Source organism: Cucurbita pepo, chromosome LG20, assembly GCF_002806865.2.
Source record: "Cucurbita pepo subsp. pepo cultivar mu-cu-16 chromosome LG20, ASM280686v2, whole genome shotgun sequence".
In the NCBI taxonomy this organism is placed as follows: Eukaryota; Viridiplantae; Streptophyta; class Magnoliopsida; order Cucurbitales; family Cucurbitaceae; genus Cucurbita; species Cucurbita pepo.
Genome location: NC_036657.1, coordinates 3,486,522 through 3,503,770, shown reverse-complemented (window position 1 = coordinate 3,503,770; position 17,249 = coordinate 3,486,522). Strand labels below are relative to the sequence as shown.

The 17,249-nt window shown below is 39.4% G+C and overlaps 4 protein-coding genes across 7 annotated transcripts; 1 reads left to right on the top strand and 3 right to left on the bottom strand.

The window, feature by feature from the left end:
- The first annotated feature begins 1,017 nt into the window (after positions 1–1,017).
- On the top strand, positions 1,018–2,924 carry LOC111783699 (patellin-4). Of its 4 annotated transcripts, none has more exons than XM_023664618.1 (3): positions 1,018–1,107; positions 1,194–2,155; positions 2,241–2,924. In XM_023664618.1, the coding sequence occupies exons 2-3, from the start codon at positions 1,208–1,210 to the stop codon at positions 2,760–2,762; spliced, it is 1,470 nt and encodes a 489-aa protein (XP_023520386.1). In that variant the 5' UTR covers positions 1,018–1,107; positions 1,194–1,207; the 3' UTR covers positions 2,763–2,924. The 4 variants fall into 4 exon arrangements, with proteins under 4 accessions (XP_023520386.1, XP_023520387.1, XP_023520388.1 ...); XM_023664619.1 differs by having other exon boundaries at positions 1,042–1,117; XM_023664620.1 differs by having other exon boundaries at positions 1,048–1,110; positions 1,192–2,155.
- A 1,701-nt stretch (positions 2,925–4,625) lies between these two features.
- LOC111783339 (tetrahydrocannabinolic acid synthase-like) lies at positions 4,626–7,776 on the bottom strand. Its single transcript, XM_023664266.1, has 2 exons — positions 6,915–7,776; positions 4,626–5,383 (listed from the first exon to the last, which is right to left on the bottom strand). Exons 1-2 carry the CDS (start codon positions 7,774–7,776, stop codon positions 4,650–4,652), a joined length of 1,596 nt encoding a protein of 531 aa, XP_023520034.1. The 3' UTR covers positions 4,626–4,649.
- A 1,684-nt stretch (positions 7,777–9,460) lies between these two features.
- LOC111783370 (berberine bridge enzyme-like 27) lies at positions 9,461–12,399 on the bottom strand. Its single transcript, XM_023664296.1, has 2 exons — positions 11,490–12,399; positions 9,461–10,340 (listed from the first exon to the last, which is right to left on the bottom strand). Exons 1-2 carry the CDS (start codon positions 12,364–12,366, stop codon positions 9,526–9,528), a joined length of 1,692 nt encoding a protein of 563 aa, XP_023520064.1. The 5' UTR covers positions 12,367–12,399; the 3' UTR covers positions 9,461–9,525.
- Positions 12,400–13,802: 1,403 nt separating this feature from the next.
- Positions 13,803–16,314, bottom strand: LOC111783632 (berberine bridge enzyme-like 18). The gene is made up of 2 exons (XM_023664550.1): positions 15,444–16,314; positions 13,803–14,539 (listed from the first exon to the last, which is right to left on the bottom strand). The coding sequence occupies exons 1-2, from the start codon at positions 16,312–16,314 to the stop codon at positions 13,803–13,805; spliced, it is 1,608 nt and encodes a 535-aa protein (XP_023520318.1).
- Between the last annotated feature and the right edge of the window lie 935 nt (positions 16,315–17,249).

The following is a 17,249-nucleotide window of genomic DNA, read 5'->3' as shown; positions in this document are numbered from 1 at the left end:
GTAATTTAATTTGATTAAGTTAAAAATAAAAATATACATTATTTTGAAATAACGAACTTTCATATAAAAAAAAACATATATTTATGTTATTTTAATATATCTAGGTTTAAAATTAATATTATCATACATATTTTTTGGGCGACTTGAAATTAAGTGTTTTATTTATTATAATTAATTAAAAATATTATTCATTGGTAAATACAAAATAAAATATAATTTTTTATTCAATATTGTTAATTAAAAAATAAATATATTTTTAATATTTAAAATATTAATCTAAAATCAAGTGTTACACTTTAAAAGTAGTAATATAAATAATTACTTTAAAATTGAAAAATTATATTTTTCTCATTTTTAAATTAATAAATTAATAATTAAACCAAATATAGATAAATGAAAAGAAAAATACTTATTTGTAGTTATAGAAATAGGGGACCCATCGAATTTTTTTAATTTCATCTATAAATTTAAATAAAAATGTTAATAAAAAAAAAGAAATAAAACTAAAAAAAATCACTAAAATTAAAAGAAAATGAAAATAATCCAAAAATATCAAATATTCAAGGTAGTTAAAAAAAATACATAAATTAAAAAATAAAATTTCCAAATTCCAATAATTAGAATTTGACTAGTTCCTATAAAAAAAACATATAACAAATTGACCAGTCAATTAAAAAAAATAATAAAGGAAAAAAAACAAAGATTCTTTGTATTATTATTATTATTATATAATTCCAATAAATTAAAGCCAGGTGTCTTTCCAACCTGAATCCAGCCTCATCTGATCCGTCCGATTCGAAGATCAGTGGGTCCCAAAGCGATCTCAATTAGAGCCGAAATTGCTGGCCTCCAGGCTAGCATAGCTCATCCGTGATTAAAAATTTAAAAAAAAAAAAAAAAAATTCCCAACGGCTACTCTGCGTTGGATACAGGTATGTGACCGTTGGTGGGGCACTCTTAATTTTGTCTTTTAATTTTTTTAAATTAATTAAAATTAAATTAATTTCATATATAACCGTTGCAACTTCATCGTCTCCAATTCATCAATTCATAACCTAATCAATCAATCGTCTTCTTCAGTGCAGAGAGAATTTTGATTCGAAGTGGGTACTGTAAGGTAATCGTTTTTGTTCTTTTAATTTGTTGTTGTTTTTACTCTGTTTTGTTAATTTTGTTTTGGATTTGGTTTGCAGTTTGATTATCCGCCATGACTGTGGAGGTTGTTAAGCTTGAAGGTGCTTCAATGGCGGCTGTGGAGGTTCCAGATGAGCCGAAGAAGGTTGTTATTGAAGAGGAAAAGGAAGAAAAAAGCGCTGTGAAGACTGTTGAAGATGAAGCGTTGAAGCCATCCGCCATTGATAAGAGCTCTTCTTACAAAGAAGAAAGCAACCATCTCTCTGATTTGAAGGAATTCGAGAAGAAAGCTTTGGCTGAACTTAAATCCAAACTCGAAGAAGCCATTCTTGGGAATAATCTCTTCAAAGAAGATGAACCCATTAAGAAGGAGAAAGAAACAGAGCAACCCATTAAAGAAACAGAGCAATCCATTGAAGAAACAGAGCAATCCATTGAAGAAACAGAGCAGAAACCAGAGGAGAAGAACAACGAAGAACAAACCCAGAAAATCAACGAGGAGATAATGGAAGTTTCTCTTTGGGGGGTTCCTCTGTTACCAAGCAAAGGAACAGAGGCCACTGATGTGATACTCTTGAAGTTCTTAAGAGCAAGAGAATTCAAAGTGAATGAAGCATACGAAATGCTTCAAAAAACCCTTTCATGGCGGAAGAAATCCAACATCGATTCCATCTTGAAAGAGGAATTCCCCTCCGATTTGGAATCTGCAGCGCTCATGAACGGCGTCGATCGTGAAGGACACCCAGTTTGCTACAATGTCTTTGGAGTTTTCGAAACCGAAGATCTTTACCAGAAAACGTTCGGAACAGAGGAGAAAACAGAGCAGTTCTTAAGATGGAGATTCCAAGTTATGGAGAAAGGGATTCAAAAGCTCGATCTGAAACCTGGTGGGGTTTCTTCTCTGCTTCAGATTAACGATTTGAAGAACTCCCCTGGCCCCGTTAAGAAAGAGCTCAGAATCGCCACCAAGAAAGCCGTCGCAATTTTACAGGACAATTACCCTGAATTTGTCGCCAAGAATGTAAGTTTCGATATCATTTTACAGAGATTCTCATTAGCAGTTCAAGTTTGAATTTGTTCTTATTGTGTTCTTATTGGAATTCCAGATATTCATCAATGTTCCATTTTGGTACTACGCGTTAAACGCTCTGCTTTCGCCGTTCTTAACTCAAAGAACCAAGAGCAAGATCGTAGTAGCTCGACCAGCAAAAGTAACCGAAACCCTTTTAAAGTACATTCCAGCAGAGGAAATCCCCGTCCAATACGGCGGTTTCAAGAGAGAAAACGACGGCGCGTTCACCCCAGAAGACAGCGGCGTTTCAGAGCTGAACCTGAAGGCAGGTTCGACGGCGTCCATTGAAATTCCGGCAGGTCAGGGGGAGAGCCAAGTGATCTGGGATCTGACGGTGGTGGGTTGGGAAGTGAATTATAAAGAGGAATTTGTGCCGTCAGATGAAGGGTCGTACACGATTATTGTGCAGAAGGGGAAGAAGATGAGTGGCAGTGAAGAACCGGTGAGGAACAGTTTTAGGAACAGTGAGGCAGGGAAGATTGTGCTGACAGTGGAGAATGTTTCGAACAAGAAGAAGAGGGTTTTGTATCGATTCAAGACGAAGAATATCGAGTGATTGTTCTTGGTTGTGTTGTGTGTTCATACAAATTTTATTTATAGATATTTGAGAGAGAGAGCATTCTTTTGCAGGATAATTCTTGTGATCTTATATTTGTTTGAAGTTCTTTTGTTGTGTTCTTACAGGAGTTTATGTATTATTATTTATTTGTTCTTGATTCTTTGTTCTAATGAATAATTTTCTTTAGAGTTTTGTTTTCTTTGATTCTTTCTTCTAATAAATCGAGGTAAAAAAGGGTTCGAATGGTGTTCAGACTCGAGAATGGCAAAAGAGACCCAAGAACTCGATTAAGCCACCTCTTAGAAATTTCTCTGGGATACGTGGAAAGGAGGACAAAACATGTTGGAAGGACTTGTGTTAGTCTTTGGAGATAGTCTAACACGTGTTAGCCTATGGACTCTTCAGAAGCGAGGGATAGATAACGTGACCATGAGACAAACAAGAGCATGTCGAGGTCATTAGGGTTGAATTCGGATTTCGAATTTTGGGCATGCGTCATTACATATGATTAAGATTTAATATTTGGAGAGTATATTTTGTGGTATAGTAATTAGTTATGAAATATGTCTTAGATATCCATAATCAGCTAATTTCTTTTCCTCTTATCTTTAGAAGTTTGGTTAGTAGTATATTCAATAATTTTATCTTATTTTCAAGATTTAGTTAGTGGTATATATTTAAACATTGTGAACATTAGTGAAGATTGTACTTTCGATCGCACTTCTATTTCTCAAATCTTAACACATATAATCTATAGGTAGCGTGATCATGTCTCAGGAGAATGCCGAAGTCATCAGGGTTGAATCCAAATTCTAAATCCTGGGCATGAGTCGTTACACATAATCTATAGGTAACGTAACTATATCACAGGAGAATGGTCATCAGGGTTGAGTCTAGATTCCAAATCCTGAGCATGAGTCGTTACATGTAATCTATAAGTAACGTGACTATATCGCAGGAGAATACCGAGGTCATCAGGGTTGAATCCAAATTCCGAATCCTGGACATGAGTTGTTACACATAATCTATAAGTAACGTAACTATATCGCAAGAGAATACCGAGGTCATCATGGTTGAATCCAAATTCGGAATCCTGTGCATGAGTTGTTACACATAATCTATAAGTAACGTAACTATATCGCAGGAGAATACCGAGGTCATCAGGGTTGAATCCAAATTCCAAATCCTGGGTATGAGTTGTTACACATAATCTATAAGTAATGTAACTATATCGCAGGAGAATATCGAGGTCATCAGGGTTGAATCCAAATTCCAAATCCTGGGTATGAGTTGTTACACATAATCTATAAGTAACGTAACTATATCGCAGGAGAATACCGAGGTCATCAGGGTTGAATCCAAATTCGGAATCCTGTGCATGAGTTGTTACACATAATCTATAAGTAACGTAACTATATCACAGGAGAATACCGAGGTCATCAGGGTTGAATCCGGATTCCGAATCCTGAGCATGAGTCGTTACATATAATCTATAAGTAACGTGATTATACCGCAGGAGAATACCAAGGTCATCAGGGTTGAATCTGAATTGCGAATCCTGGGCATGAGTTGTTACATATAATCTATAGGTAACATGACTATATCGCAGGAGAATACCGAGATCATCAGGGTTGAATCCAAATTCTGAATCCTGGGCATGAGTCATTACATATAATCTATAAGTAACGTGACTATATCGTAGGAGAATACCGAAATCATCAGGGTTGAATCCGGATTCCGAATCCCAGACATCTATCTACCACTAAGCTTATGTTTTCATTAAATCAAGGACCAATGAGTCGATTCAAAAGCAAGTCATACATCAAAACACAACAAAAACTTCACACAACCTCTTATTCTTCCATACAAACGAGACAATTAAGCCTATGACAGTGTGAGAGGAGGTACACTCTGTTCATGCCTAAAGAAATTTAAAGGATCAACCTTGTTCTTAACACGCACAAGCCTCTTGAAATTATCCCCAAAGTACATTTCCCCCCAAACACGAGCTTCCTCGTAGCTCGTGCTACCATACTCATTGTTCATTCCAATGTCAAGATCTCTGTAATTAACATAGGCAGCCCTGGGTGAGTTCGAAACAAAAGGACTCATGTACTCATAAAATTCTCGAACCCAATTCAAATTCCTCTCATTTGCCTCCATGCTTTGCTCTGCCCACCCCACAACGTACGAGATTTTGTACATAAACTCAGCTCTATGTGAAAAAGGAGTCTCCCACGTAGGAATTTGGCTCATTCTTCCACCATAAGGGAACAACAAAAGCTGTGCAGATTCCATTTTTGGGGACTTTAATCTGTCCCAAATCCCCTTGAATGCATGCTTGGAGATGGGTTTGTTGACGTAGTCGGATTTGATTTTGTAGGCGACGGTGTTGAATGATGTTTTGGTTAGCAAGAATTCCAAGGGGTCTCTGTTTGTGAAGCCTGCTGCAAGGAGGGTTGATTGTATCCAGCTTGTTTGTTGGCAATCGTTGTTTGTTAACCCCAATTGAGGGAATGTTGTGTTCATGGTTGCAATGAGTTGGTGTGAGTTTCCAAGAAATAAAGAGAAGAATGTTGCCTTGTGATTTGGTTTTGCTCCTTCAGTTGGATTCCCACCTATCATCAAGAACTTGAGTTTAAATTCAAACATTGTGTAATGATTTTTGTGAAGGATTATGGGATATGATTGCTTCCAAGGCTTTTATGTTAAAATCTCTACTCTCGTGTTTGTGAGATCCTATCTTAGTCGGGAAGGAAAACGAAACATTTTTTATAACTGTAACGACCCAAGTACACCACTAGCAGATATTATCCTCTTTGGACTTTCCATTGCGGGCTTCCCTTCAAGGTTTTTAAAATACTTCTGTTAGGGAAAGGTTTCCACACCCTTATAAGCTTACAAGGGTGTTCCGTTCTCCACCCCAACCAACATGAGATATCACAGTAAGGGTGTGGAAACTTATATCTAGTAGACACGTTTTAAAAATCTTGAGGGGAAGCTCAAAAGAGAAAACCTAAAAAGGACAATATTTACTAGCGATGGGCTTCGGTCGTTACAAATGGTATCAGAGCCCAATACTTGGTGATGTGTCAGCAAGGAGGTTGAGCCCTGAAGGGGGGTGGCCACAAAATGGTGTGCCAACAAAGACGCTAGGCTTCGAAGGGGAGTGGATTGGGGTGTCCCACATTGATTGGAGAAGGAAACGAGTGCCAGCGTGGGTGATGTGCCAACGAGGAGGTTGAGCCTCGAAAGGAGGTGGACACGAGGCGGTGTGCGAGCAAGGACGCTGGACTCCGAAAGGGGGTGGATTGGGGTGTCTCACATCAATTGGAGAAGGGAACGAGTGCTAGTGAGGACGCTGGGCCCCGAAGGAGGGTGGATTGTGAGATCCCACATCGGTTGGGGAGGAGAATGAAGTATCTTTTATAAGGGTGTGAAAACCTCTCCCTAACATGAACACGAGGCAGTGTGTTAGTAAGAACGCTGGACCCTAGGGGGGAGGTGAATTGGGGAGTTCCACATCGATTGGAGAAGAAAGCTGAGTGCCAGCGAGAACGCTGGCCCCCCATCCCCTCCGAAGGGGGTAGATTGGGGGTCCCACATCGATTGGAGGAGGGAACGCGTGCTAGTAACGACACTGTGCCCTGAAGAGGGGTGGATTGTGAGATCCCACGTCAGTTGGGGAGGAGAACGAAACTTTTTTTTTATAAGGGTGTGGAAACCTCTTCCTAGCATATGCATTTTAAAAACCTTGAGAGGATCCAGGTAAGACTGAGATCACACGTCAGTTGGGGATGAGAACGAAACTTTTTTTTATAAGGGTGTGGAAACCTCTCTCTAGCCGATACATTTTAAAAACCTTGAGAGGATCCAGGTAAGACGTGGTGGGGCAGAGCAGGGATTTCAGTGGGGTTAGACACGAGAGATATAATCTTCACCTCGACCCATCACGTAACACATAAAAATCTCTCCCCACTTCTTCCCTATTCTCCATTCAAACAAGCTTCACTACCCAATTCAAGGCGGTTCCCCTCGGAGTCTTAGCTCCCGGGGTGAACTCGACATCCTCGTGAAACCATAACTCAATCGAAAAAATTAAATTCAATGATTAGATCGATTAGTTCTAAGTAGTAAAAGGCAAATTACCAGTCAAGTTGACGCCAAGTAGTAGATTTTCATCCATTTTATTGGCAACATATTGCCATTGATATACAAGCTTCTTTGCATATCCGTCCAAGTTCTTCTCCAGCTGACAAGTTGTCACAATGGCTGGAACAGCAACCAGCTTCACCTTCCACCCCACAACGATCCCAAAGCTCCCTCCACCGCCGCCTCTAATGGCCCAAAACAAGTCCTCCCCCATCGCCTCCCTATCCAAAACCTTCCCATAAGCATCCACCAAGTAAGCATCCACCACATTATCCGCCGCAAGCCCATATTTTCTCATCAACCACCCATAGCCACCGCCACTCAAGTGCCCACCAAACCCCACCGTGGGGCAAACACCAGCTGGAAATGCGAGCGTTCGACTTTTCTTAGCAATTTCGTAATAGACCTCACCTATGGTTGCACCAGACTGAACCCATGCAGTGTTGTTCTCGATGTCGACCGCGATGGAGTTGAGATTTTTCAAGTCGACAACGATGAATGGGAGGTGGTGGGAGATGTAAGAAAGACCCTCGGCGTCGTGCCCGCCGCTTCGTGTTCGGATTCGGAAGCCATGGCTTTTGGAGCAAACCACGGCAGCTTGAATGTGGGAAAGGTGCGATGGTTTGATGATGACACGAGGGTTTGGGGTCGCAGGAGTGGAGACTCTAGGGTTTAGAGCATAGGAGCTCAAAAGGGAAGAATAAGAGGAATTGATTGGAGTGTATATGACCTTAGAAATGTCTCTAGAGTGTATAGAGAGACATTGAAGAAAATGTTCGTGTTTGTGAGCTAAAGCAACTACCCATAAGACGGAAAATGAAGATAGAATAAACAAGGCATTCATTACGGTAGCAGACATTTTTACGTGCATTTTAGACATTCAAAAGGCCATATTTATAGTGTTTTTTATGGAAGAAATTTTTGTTTATTTGTTTATTTTCTTTTTAATCGTAAGTCAAATTGTTTATAACTTTTTATATAAGTCAAATGGTTCATCATCACGTTTGTGAGTTGAAGTAGTAGCTGAACATGAAGATAGTATATACAAGGCGTTCATCATAGTGGCAGACATTTTTACGTGCATTTTAGACATTCAATAGTGTTTTTTTTTTTGGTAGTTGATGAGTGGAAGTGGAGTAATGCTCTTATGGCCCCTTGATAAAGCCAATAAAAGGAGTGGGTTAAAAAAAAAAAAAAACATGACAAGATCTATGCTTTTTTTTAGAAGAAATCTTTGTTTATTTGTACTCATTTCTAACAACTCCATTTGTGGTTGTGGGTGGATTCTTTTCCCGAGTTAAAGATAATATAGGTTAGAGGGACCCGAACATGTTAAAATACCATCACTGTTCCAATAATTATATGAACTCATTGTCTATGTATTTTAAGAAAATGATTTAGATATTTTAGAAATAAGTATACGTAAGTATTTTAAGAAAATTATTTACTTATTTTTTGAATAAATTGTCTGATCTCTGTTATAAATATCCTCCAACACTATTAAGGTTTCTCTTCGATTGATTTTAATAAAGAGTGTCAGTGTTTCCCATAAAAATTTGTGTAGTGATCTACACAGCATAGTTTAACCACAACGACCCAACATTTCAACTATGTTTGAGAATGAAAAAAGGGTGTGAGTGATTACGCTTGTGACACTAAATTTTGAGAAACATTAGCCTCTTGATTAGTTTAGTGGATAGCTAAGGGAGGAGCTTTAGGATAATCACTCACCTAAAACAAACGACGTAGGATATATTGATAAGATATCACTACAATGGAAGTGAGATTCAGATCGATCGAATATTCTAAGCAAGAACACTTGTTTGAGATTTGAATCACTTCACAGACAAATCGATCATGTCAAGTTTGAATGATTCTAAACATGCAACCTAAATTATAAAAATTTGCAAAGAAATTTAGCCTTAGCTAAAGAAAAGGTAAGAACACTTAGCCTTAATGATAAGAAATAACTCAAAGGAAAAGTAAAACTCGGATTAACTTGTTGATCAAATATCTCAAGGCAAGAATACTTGATTGAGATTCGAATCACTTCACAAGTAAAATCGATCATGTTAAGTTTATTAGAAATATACTTAGAAAATTCCTCACACGAAAAAGGATTAGTGCAATCAAATATAATATCATCCACATATATTTGCAGTACAAATATATTATTTTCGTAGTCTTATTGAGAAGAATAGTATTAAGTTTACCCATTTCAAAATCATTCCAAAAAAAGAACTTTGTAACGCCTCGTACCTAGGATTTAGATAAGGATTTGACACTTGATGATCCCAACATTCCCATGCAACTTGGTTATCTTACTCATTTCTCACTTCTAAGAGTAAAGACTATCCCCACGGACCAATACGAGTCCTTCCAGCATACTTGCTCCCAGCAAAATACGCTTAACTATGAAACTCCTATAATTAAGGCACTGAAAAGGAAGATGCAACTTGTTGGTATATGTAGTGACTTTTAGTTCTTTCAAGTTTTTTTATTAGCTTTTAATTAGTAACGAGCGAAATTCTTTACAGTGTCAATACATTCCTCTCGAGCTACAAATCTAGCTTTATTTCTAATAATATTTCCACTTTCATCGACCCATTTAGCCTAGCGGTCGTTGGGGGCATAGTTTAGAATAAATGTAAAACAAAACATCACATTGTTCAACTATTTTGCTAAATTCTTGAGTGGGGGAAAGAGTGGGTATGCTTTGTTCATGCCTAAAGAAATCATAAGGATCCACTTTAGTCTTGACATGCACCAACCTATCAAAATTGTTGCCAAAATACTTCAAACCCCAAACTCGTGCTCGCTCGTAGCTTGTTCGTCCATACATGTCGTTTGATCCAATGTCAAGGTCTCTACAATTGACATATGCAGCCCTTGGCGAATTCGACACAAAAGGAGCCATGTAGCTGTAAAGCTCTCGCATCCAATTCAAGTGTCTTTTCTCTGCTTCCACGCCTTGCTCGTCCCACCCGACAATGTAATCGATCTCGTATCGATTTCCAGCTCTATGTGGGAAGGGAATTTCTGAGTCTGAAATTTCACTCATTTTTCCTCCATATGGGATGAATACAAGGCTTGCCCTTTCTATTTCCTGAGATTTTGATCTGTTCCACATGCCCTCGATTGCTGTTCTAGTCATGGGCTGCTTGACATAGTCGGATTTGGTTTTGCTTCTGCCGCTGTTGATTGGTGGTATCAGGGCTGATCTATTGAGCAGGGCTTCTAAGACCTCGCCTGTTTGGAACCCGTTGGCTGCTATAAGGGCTGCTTCTATCCAGCTCGTTTCTATGCAGTTTTCTTTTGATAAACCCAGTTCGGGAAACGCGTTGTTTAGTATTGTCACGAGCTCGTCTGCCTTTCCGAGAAACAAGGAGAAGAATATAGCTAATGGGTTTGTTTTGCCTCCTCCTATCATCAAGAATTGAGCTCAAATCGTCAATTGTAACGACACTAGGCTACCGCTAACAGATATTGTCTTATTTGAACTTTCTCTTTCGGGCTAAAATGTGTTTGGTAGGGATAGGTTTCCACACCCTTATAAAGAATGATTCGTTCTCCTCCCTCGATCGATGTGGGATCTCACAATCCACCCATTTTCAATGCCCAATGTCTTCGCTGGCACTCGTTTTTTTTCTCTAATCGATGTGGGACCCCCAATCTACGTTCTTCGAGGCCCAGCGTTTTTGCTGGCATATTGCCTCGTGTCCATCTTCCTTCGGGGCTTAGCCTTATCCTTGTACATAATGATTCGTTCTCTTCCCTAACCGATATGGGATCTCACAATTCACCGTCTTCGAGATCCAGCGTCCTCGCTGGCCCTCATTCCCTTCTCCAATCGATGTGGGACCCCCTAATCCACACCCTCTAGGGCCAGTGTTCTTGCTGGCACACCGCCTCGTGTCCACCCCCTTCGAGGCACAACCTCACCCTTATAAAGAATTATTTGTTCTCCTCTCTAACTAATGTAGGATCTCACAATCCACCCCCTTTCGAGACCATCGTTCTCGCTGGCACTCGTTCCCTTCTCCAGTCAATCCACATCCTTCGAGGCCAGCGTTCTTGATGGCACACTGCCTCGTGTCTACCCCCTTCGAGGCTCATCCTCACCCTTGTAAAGAATGATTCGTTTTCCTCATTAACTGATGTAGGATCTCACAATCCACCTCCTTTCGGGACCATCGTCCTCGCTGGCACTCATTCCCTTCTTTAATCAATGTGGGACCCCTCAATCCACACCCTACGAGGCTCTAGCGTTCTTACTGGCACACTGCCTCATTTCCACCCTCTTCGGGATTCAGCCTCCTCATTGGCGCCTAGTGTCTAGCTCTGTTATCATTTGTAACGACCCAAGGTGGATTGTGAGATCTAGGGGAACAAATCATTTTTTATAAGGGTATGAAAACCTCTTCCTAAGAGACACATTTTAAAAACCTTGAGTAGAAGCTCGAAATAAAAGCCAAAAAATGACAATATCTACCCGCCGTTGCTTTAGGTCGTTACATTAATAAACAAGAAAAATATACACAAACTCAACTCAATCAAACCATGAAACAATACCAGCCAAAATGATGCCAAGGAATAAATTTTCATCCAATTTGTCAGCCACATATTGCCACTTATCAATGAGGTTAATTGCACCATCCACCAAACTCTTGCTAGTTGCACAAACCGTTACAGTCGCCGGAACCGGAACCAGCTTCACCTTCCACGCCACAACAACCCCAAAGCTCCCTCCACCGCCGCCTCTAATACCCCAAAACAACTCCTCCCCCATCCTCTCTCTATCAAAAAACTCCCCATTACCATCAACCAAGTAAGCATCCACCACATTATCCGCCGCAAGTCCATATTTCCTCATCAACATCCCATACCCACCGCCACTAAACTGCCCACCAACACCAACCGTCGGACAAAGCCCTGCCGGAAACGCCAACGTCCGACTTTTCTCCGCAATTCTATAGTAAAGTTCACCAAGACTCGCCCCGGACTGAACCCATGCAGTATTTTTCTCGACATCGACCTCGACCGAGCTCAAATTAATCAAATCGACGACGATGAAAGGGACATGGGCGACAAAAGAAAGCCCCTCGAGGTCATGACCGCCACTTCGAATACGGATTTGAAGGCCATGGGATTTGGAGCATATGATGGCTGCTTGAATGTGGGGAATGTTTGATGGGGTTATGATTGCAAGTGGCTTTGGGGTTTTGGGCGTTGAAAATCTAAGGTTTTTAATGGAGAAATTCAAGAGAGATGAATATGAGGCGTTGATGGGAGTGTAAACAAGCTTGGTTATGGAGTGAGTGTCTGGAGAATGATGGAGAAGACATTGAATAAAGTCCTTGTTTTGGTTGGAAGAAGGTGCAGCCCATAAGGAAGATGAACATAGAACAATGAAGGTAAGTGAAAGAAGGGTTAATGGAGAAGATTTCATGGCTAGGTTGGAGGTTTTTGTGCTTGAAAGCTTTACTATTTATAGTGGTTTCCGAGTACGATATGGTTCCGAGATAATCAACGAGGAAGCTCAAGTGAAACACAGATACATGAACGAACCGATATTACATTCAAATGAGAGAGATTTTAAGAATATGATTAAAAGACAAATGAAGGAAGTAGTGATTGAGTTCAGGAGCCGGAGTTCAGGAGCGGAGCAAGCTAGGAAGGGGCCCCTAAGCTCGCGAGAAGGAGAAGGGCAAGCTGTTGATCTTTCTGACCTCATTCCCTTCTGAACCTATTGATTCTTTCACTGATCATTAATCTTTCGAACATCCTTTCATTTGCTTACAGGAGAGTCAAAGAGTGAGCTTGACCTGAAAGAATAGGTTCCGGAGCGAGACCGATAGGCAAAGGAGAAAGATCCATCCGTTCAATTAGGTGTAGGGAAAGAAGAAAGATCAGAGATAAGATTGGCTTGTGCCTACTTAGCTCGGAGAAATCTTATGTCGAGTGTTTTACTACAACACGTGAGGATAAAACATGTTGAAATGACTCGTGTTTTTTACTTTTAAAAGCACTTCGAGACAAGTCAAGTAGGTAACGTGGTCATGACGGAAGGGATGTAGAAGAATGTCGAGATCATCAAATGTTGAATCTGAAGGACCATAAATATTATGAATTAATTATGCATAATTGATATAATTATTTTGAATCATTATTGCTCTTGTCTATACGTGACTTCTATTGTAATAGCTTAATTAATAAAATATTCATCACTTAATTAATTAACCATTATTGGCCAAAAAGTTAAAATTAATTATTTAAAAAAAGAAAAGAAAAAATAGAATCTTAGATTGGAAAGATAATATATTCAAACAAATCTTTTGATTAAAAAAAATTTTAAAAAGAAATTTGATATCTCAACTAACCAATTTTTTAAATTATTTGTCCATAATTCCATAAGTTTCAATTATGTTATAACATTTTGATCTAAGCCTTCCCGAGACTCGACTCATTTTCTTTTAGAGTGACTAAGTTTTAGGGCGTTTTAGAGCATGACTCTGATACCATGTTAGGAATCACGACAATCCACAATAGTATGATATTGTCCACTTTAAGCATAAGCTCTCATGACTTTGCTTTCGGCTTCTCGAAAAGGCCTCATACCAATGAAGAGAGTATTCCTTGATTATAAACCCGATCATTCCCTAAATTAGCCGATGTGGGACTTTCATCATCCAACAATAAACACAAAATTAAGACTTCGATTTGATTACTATGAACCGAACACGTTAACTAATAAGCGTACATATAAGCTACTCAAGACCCCGAACACGTTAACTAATAAGCGTACATATAAGCTACTCAAGACCCCTTATTTTGCTACACGAATAGGGTTTGAAAGCATAGTTCGAAACACTTTCGAAGCTAATATCAAGCAAGTTTTACGGGTATACTTTGTTCGTGCCTAAAGAAATCATGAGGATCCACCTTAGTTTTAACATACACAAGCCTATTAAAATTGTTACCAAAGTACTTCATGCCCCAAACGCTGGCTTGCTCGTAGCTTGTCTTGCCATACTTATTATTGGTACCAATATCAAGATCTCTATAATTGACATAGGCAGCCCTTGGTGATTTTGAAACAAAAGGAGTCATGTGTTCATTCACCTCTCGTATCCAATTTATGTGCCTGTTCTTTGCATCTAAACTTTGTTCTTTCCATGATACAGCATATCCAATCTTGTAGAGATTTCCAGCTCTATGTGAAAATGGAGTTTCGGACTCTGAAATTTGGCTCATTCTACCTCCATAAGGAATGAATAAGATTTGTGGAACTTCTATGTCTTGAGCTTTTAATCTTTGCCATATGCCCTCGATTGCCGCCTCGGGAATTGGGTCCTTGACGTAATCGGATTTGAATTTGGTGCTTTCGATGGTCGGGGGTGTTCTATTGAGTAAAGCTTCTAAGGGCTCGAAGGTTTGAACCCCTGTGGACGCTATTAGGGTTGATTGGATCCAACTCGATTCTACACAGTCTTTTTTTGTTAAACCTAATTCGGGAAAAGTTGTTTTTAATATGGCTATAAGCTCGTCTAGCTTTCCGAGATATAAAGAGAAGAATGTGGCTGTTGGGTTCGTTATGCCTTGTCGAGTCGAAAAATTCCCACCTACATGATTTAAAATCAGTAAGAATTGAGTTCAAATCATTAAAAATTTTACGTTCTTAGTGGTTCAAGGAAAAAAGAACTCATTTTCGAAAAGTTTTATAGATTGAAATAGTAGTTAGATCTATTAAAGGTTAACTATTAACTTTTTCGTCCATATGAACTATTATTTTATATATTTTTTCTTTCATACATATTTATGTAGGAGATGTCGATTTAACCATCAGGGTTAGGGCTTTAAGTGGACCTGCCCTAAACGGAGTAGTTTAAATTAGGAATGAGAGAATGAATGAGGAAATATCTATCTGTTAACGAAAAGGGGTCGGTGAAGAGGATATATTCTTCATCCTCGATCTTGCCCTTGACTCAACCCAAATTCCCGCTTGACTCACTTTTTATATATAAATATAAATATATTACGAGATCCACCTCGGCTGGAGAGGAAATAAAGTATTTGTTTTAGGAGTGTGGAAACCTCTCGCTAGCTGACGCGTTTTAAACTTTGAGGGAAAACCCTTGAAGGGAAAGCCAAAGAGGACAGTATCGGCTAACAATGAGTTTGAGTAGTTATAAATGGTATCAGAGTTGGACACGAGGCGGTGTATCAATGAGAACATTTCCAAACAACATTCTTTATAAGGATGTGGAAACCTCTCTAAAAAACGCATTTTAAACCCTTGAAGGGACAGACACCGAGTGATATACCCCTCTTCTTAGCATACGCGTTTTAAACCCTTGAAGGGAAGTCCCGGAACTAATTGAAATAAAAACAAAACAAAAAAACAAACCAACAAACAAATTTCAATCTAATTAAAACTATGTCGTGTGGTTTACTTGACATTAGAATATTAATTTAAGGATCATATTTTTCAAAGAAAAGAAAGAAAAAAAAACTCATAAACAATACCAGTCAAAAGGATGCCAAGGAAAAGATTATCATCCAATTGGTTAGCCACATATTGCCACCGATGTATTAGCTTGATTGCATCGTCCTCCACATCTCTATTCGTCGAGCACATGGTCACAACCGCCGGAACCACAACCAACTTGACCTTCCACGCCACCACAATACCAAAGCTCCCTCCGCCGCCACCTCTAATGGCCCAAAACAAATCCTCCCCCATCGACTCTCTATCATGAACCCTCCCATTAGCATCAACCAAATAAGCATCCACCACATTATCAGCAGCAAGCCCATATTTCCTCAGCATCAACCCATATCCACCGCCACTGAAATGCCCACCAACCCCCACCGTCGGACAAATCCCCGCCGGGAACGCCAAGCTCCTACTTTTCTCACCAATTCTATAATAAAGCTCACCCAAAGTGGCTCCTGATTGAACCCATGCCGTGTTGGTTTGAACGTCGACATTAATGGACCTTAGATTTATTAGGTCAACAATGATGAATGGTTGATCGGCGACGTAAGAAAGACCCTCGAAATCATGACCGCCGCTTCGTGTTCGGATTTGTAGGTCATGGGCTTTGGAGCATATGACGGCTGCTTGGATGTGGGAAATGTGTGAGGGTGTTATGATGAGGAGTGGCTTTGGTGTTTGAGGGTTTGAAAATATGAGGTTTCTAATGGAGAAGTTCAAAACAGATGAATATGAAGAGTTTATTGGAGTGTAAACTAGTTTGGAGATGGGATAAGTGTGTGGAGAATGGTGTGAGAGGCAATGAAGAAAGTGTTGATGTATGTGGAGAGATGGAGAAGCCCATAATGGTGATGAAGATAGAACAATAATAAAGATTAGGGTTAGAGGGATCTTATTCATGGTTGGGTTTGATGAATTTTGTGATTCTAAAGTTGCTCTATTTATATACATAAGAAGATGCAAAAATTATAGCCACCTTGCAAACGAACCATTGCTAGCATATATTGTTCTGTCGGGAGAGGTTTCCACACCCTTATAAAAAAGGTTTTGTCATCATTCCAACCGATGTGGGATCTCACAATCCACTCCCTTCGGAGCCCAACGTTCTCATTGGCAAACCACCTAGTGTCCATCCCCCTTAGGGCTCAGCGTCCTTGTTGGTACACCGCCTGGTGTCTAGTTCTAATACCAATTGTAATGGTCCAATCCCGTCGCTATTCCATACCCTTACAAAGGTTATGTTATCCTTCCAACCGATGTGGGATCTCACAATCCACTCCCTTAGGGGCCCAACGCCCTCATTGGCAAACCACTCAGTGTCCATCCCCCTTAGGACTCAGCATCCTTGTTGGTACACCGCCTGGTGTCTAGCACTAATACCAATTGTAATGATCCAAGCCCATCGCTAGTAGATATTGTTCTCTTTGGGCTTTCTATTTTGAGCTTCCTCCCAGGGTTTTTAAAACGTGTTTGATAGAGGGAGGTTTCTACACCTTTATAAAGAATGTTTTGTTATCCTCCTCAACTGATGTGGGGTCTCACAAAAATCGTTCATCTTGGCTGACATCCTACGCTCGAGGGATGGAGTCTCTCTAATACTCTAATTCCATTGTAAGAATACTCGTAATTAAAGGGTTAGAAATAATTTTTGTTCTAGAGCTTTATCAACCAACATTATAATGAGATTATAGAAGCTTAAGTCTCTTTTAAGCTTTATAAAGTCGGTAATTATTTATGAATTTAGTTGCTTTCAGTGGCATCATTATTTTAGTTTATGATAAGGTAGAAAAGATTGATAAATATTTTAATTATTCATAATAATAATAAAATAATTT

Excerpts from the sequence above, each read along its gene's own strand:
- LOC111783699 (XM_023664618.1), top strand. The coding sequence starts at position 1,208 with ATGACTGTGGAGGTTGTTAAGCTTGAAGGTGCTTCAATGGCGGCTGTG. Across the intron at positions 2,156-2,240 it reads CTGAATTTGTCGCCAAGAAT|ATATTCATCAATGTTCCATT; the intron begins GTAAGTTTCGAT and ends TTGGAATTCCAG.
- LOC111783339 (XM_023664266.1), bottom strand. The coding sequence starts at position 7,776 with ATGTCTGCTACCGTAATGAATGCCTTGTTTATTCTATCTTCATTTTCC. Across the intron at positions 5,384-6,914 it reads ACTTGGCGTCAACTTGACTG|GTGGGAATCCAACTGAAGGA; the intron begins GTAATTTGCCTT and ends TCTTGATGATAG.
- LOC111783370 (XM_023664296.1), bottom strand. The coding sequence starts at position 12,366 with ATGAAATCTTCTCCATTAACCCTTCTTTCACTTACCTTCATTGTTCTA. Across the intron at positions 10,341-11,489 it reads CCTTGGCATCATTTTGGCTG|GAGGAGGCAAAACAAACCCA; the intron begins GTATTGTTTCAT and ends TCTTGATGATAG.
- LOC111783632 (XM_023664550.1), bottom strand. The coding sequence starts at position 16,314 with ATGAATAAGATCCCTCTAACCCTAATCTTTATTATTGTTCTATCTTCA. Across the intron at positions 14,540-15,443 it reads CCTTGGCATCCTTTTGACTG|GTGGGAATTTTTCGACTCGA; the intron begins GTATTGTTTATG and ends TAAATCATGTAG.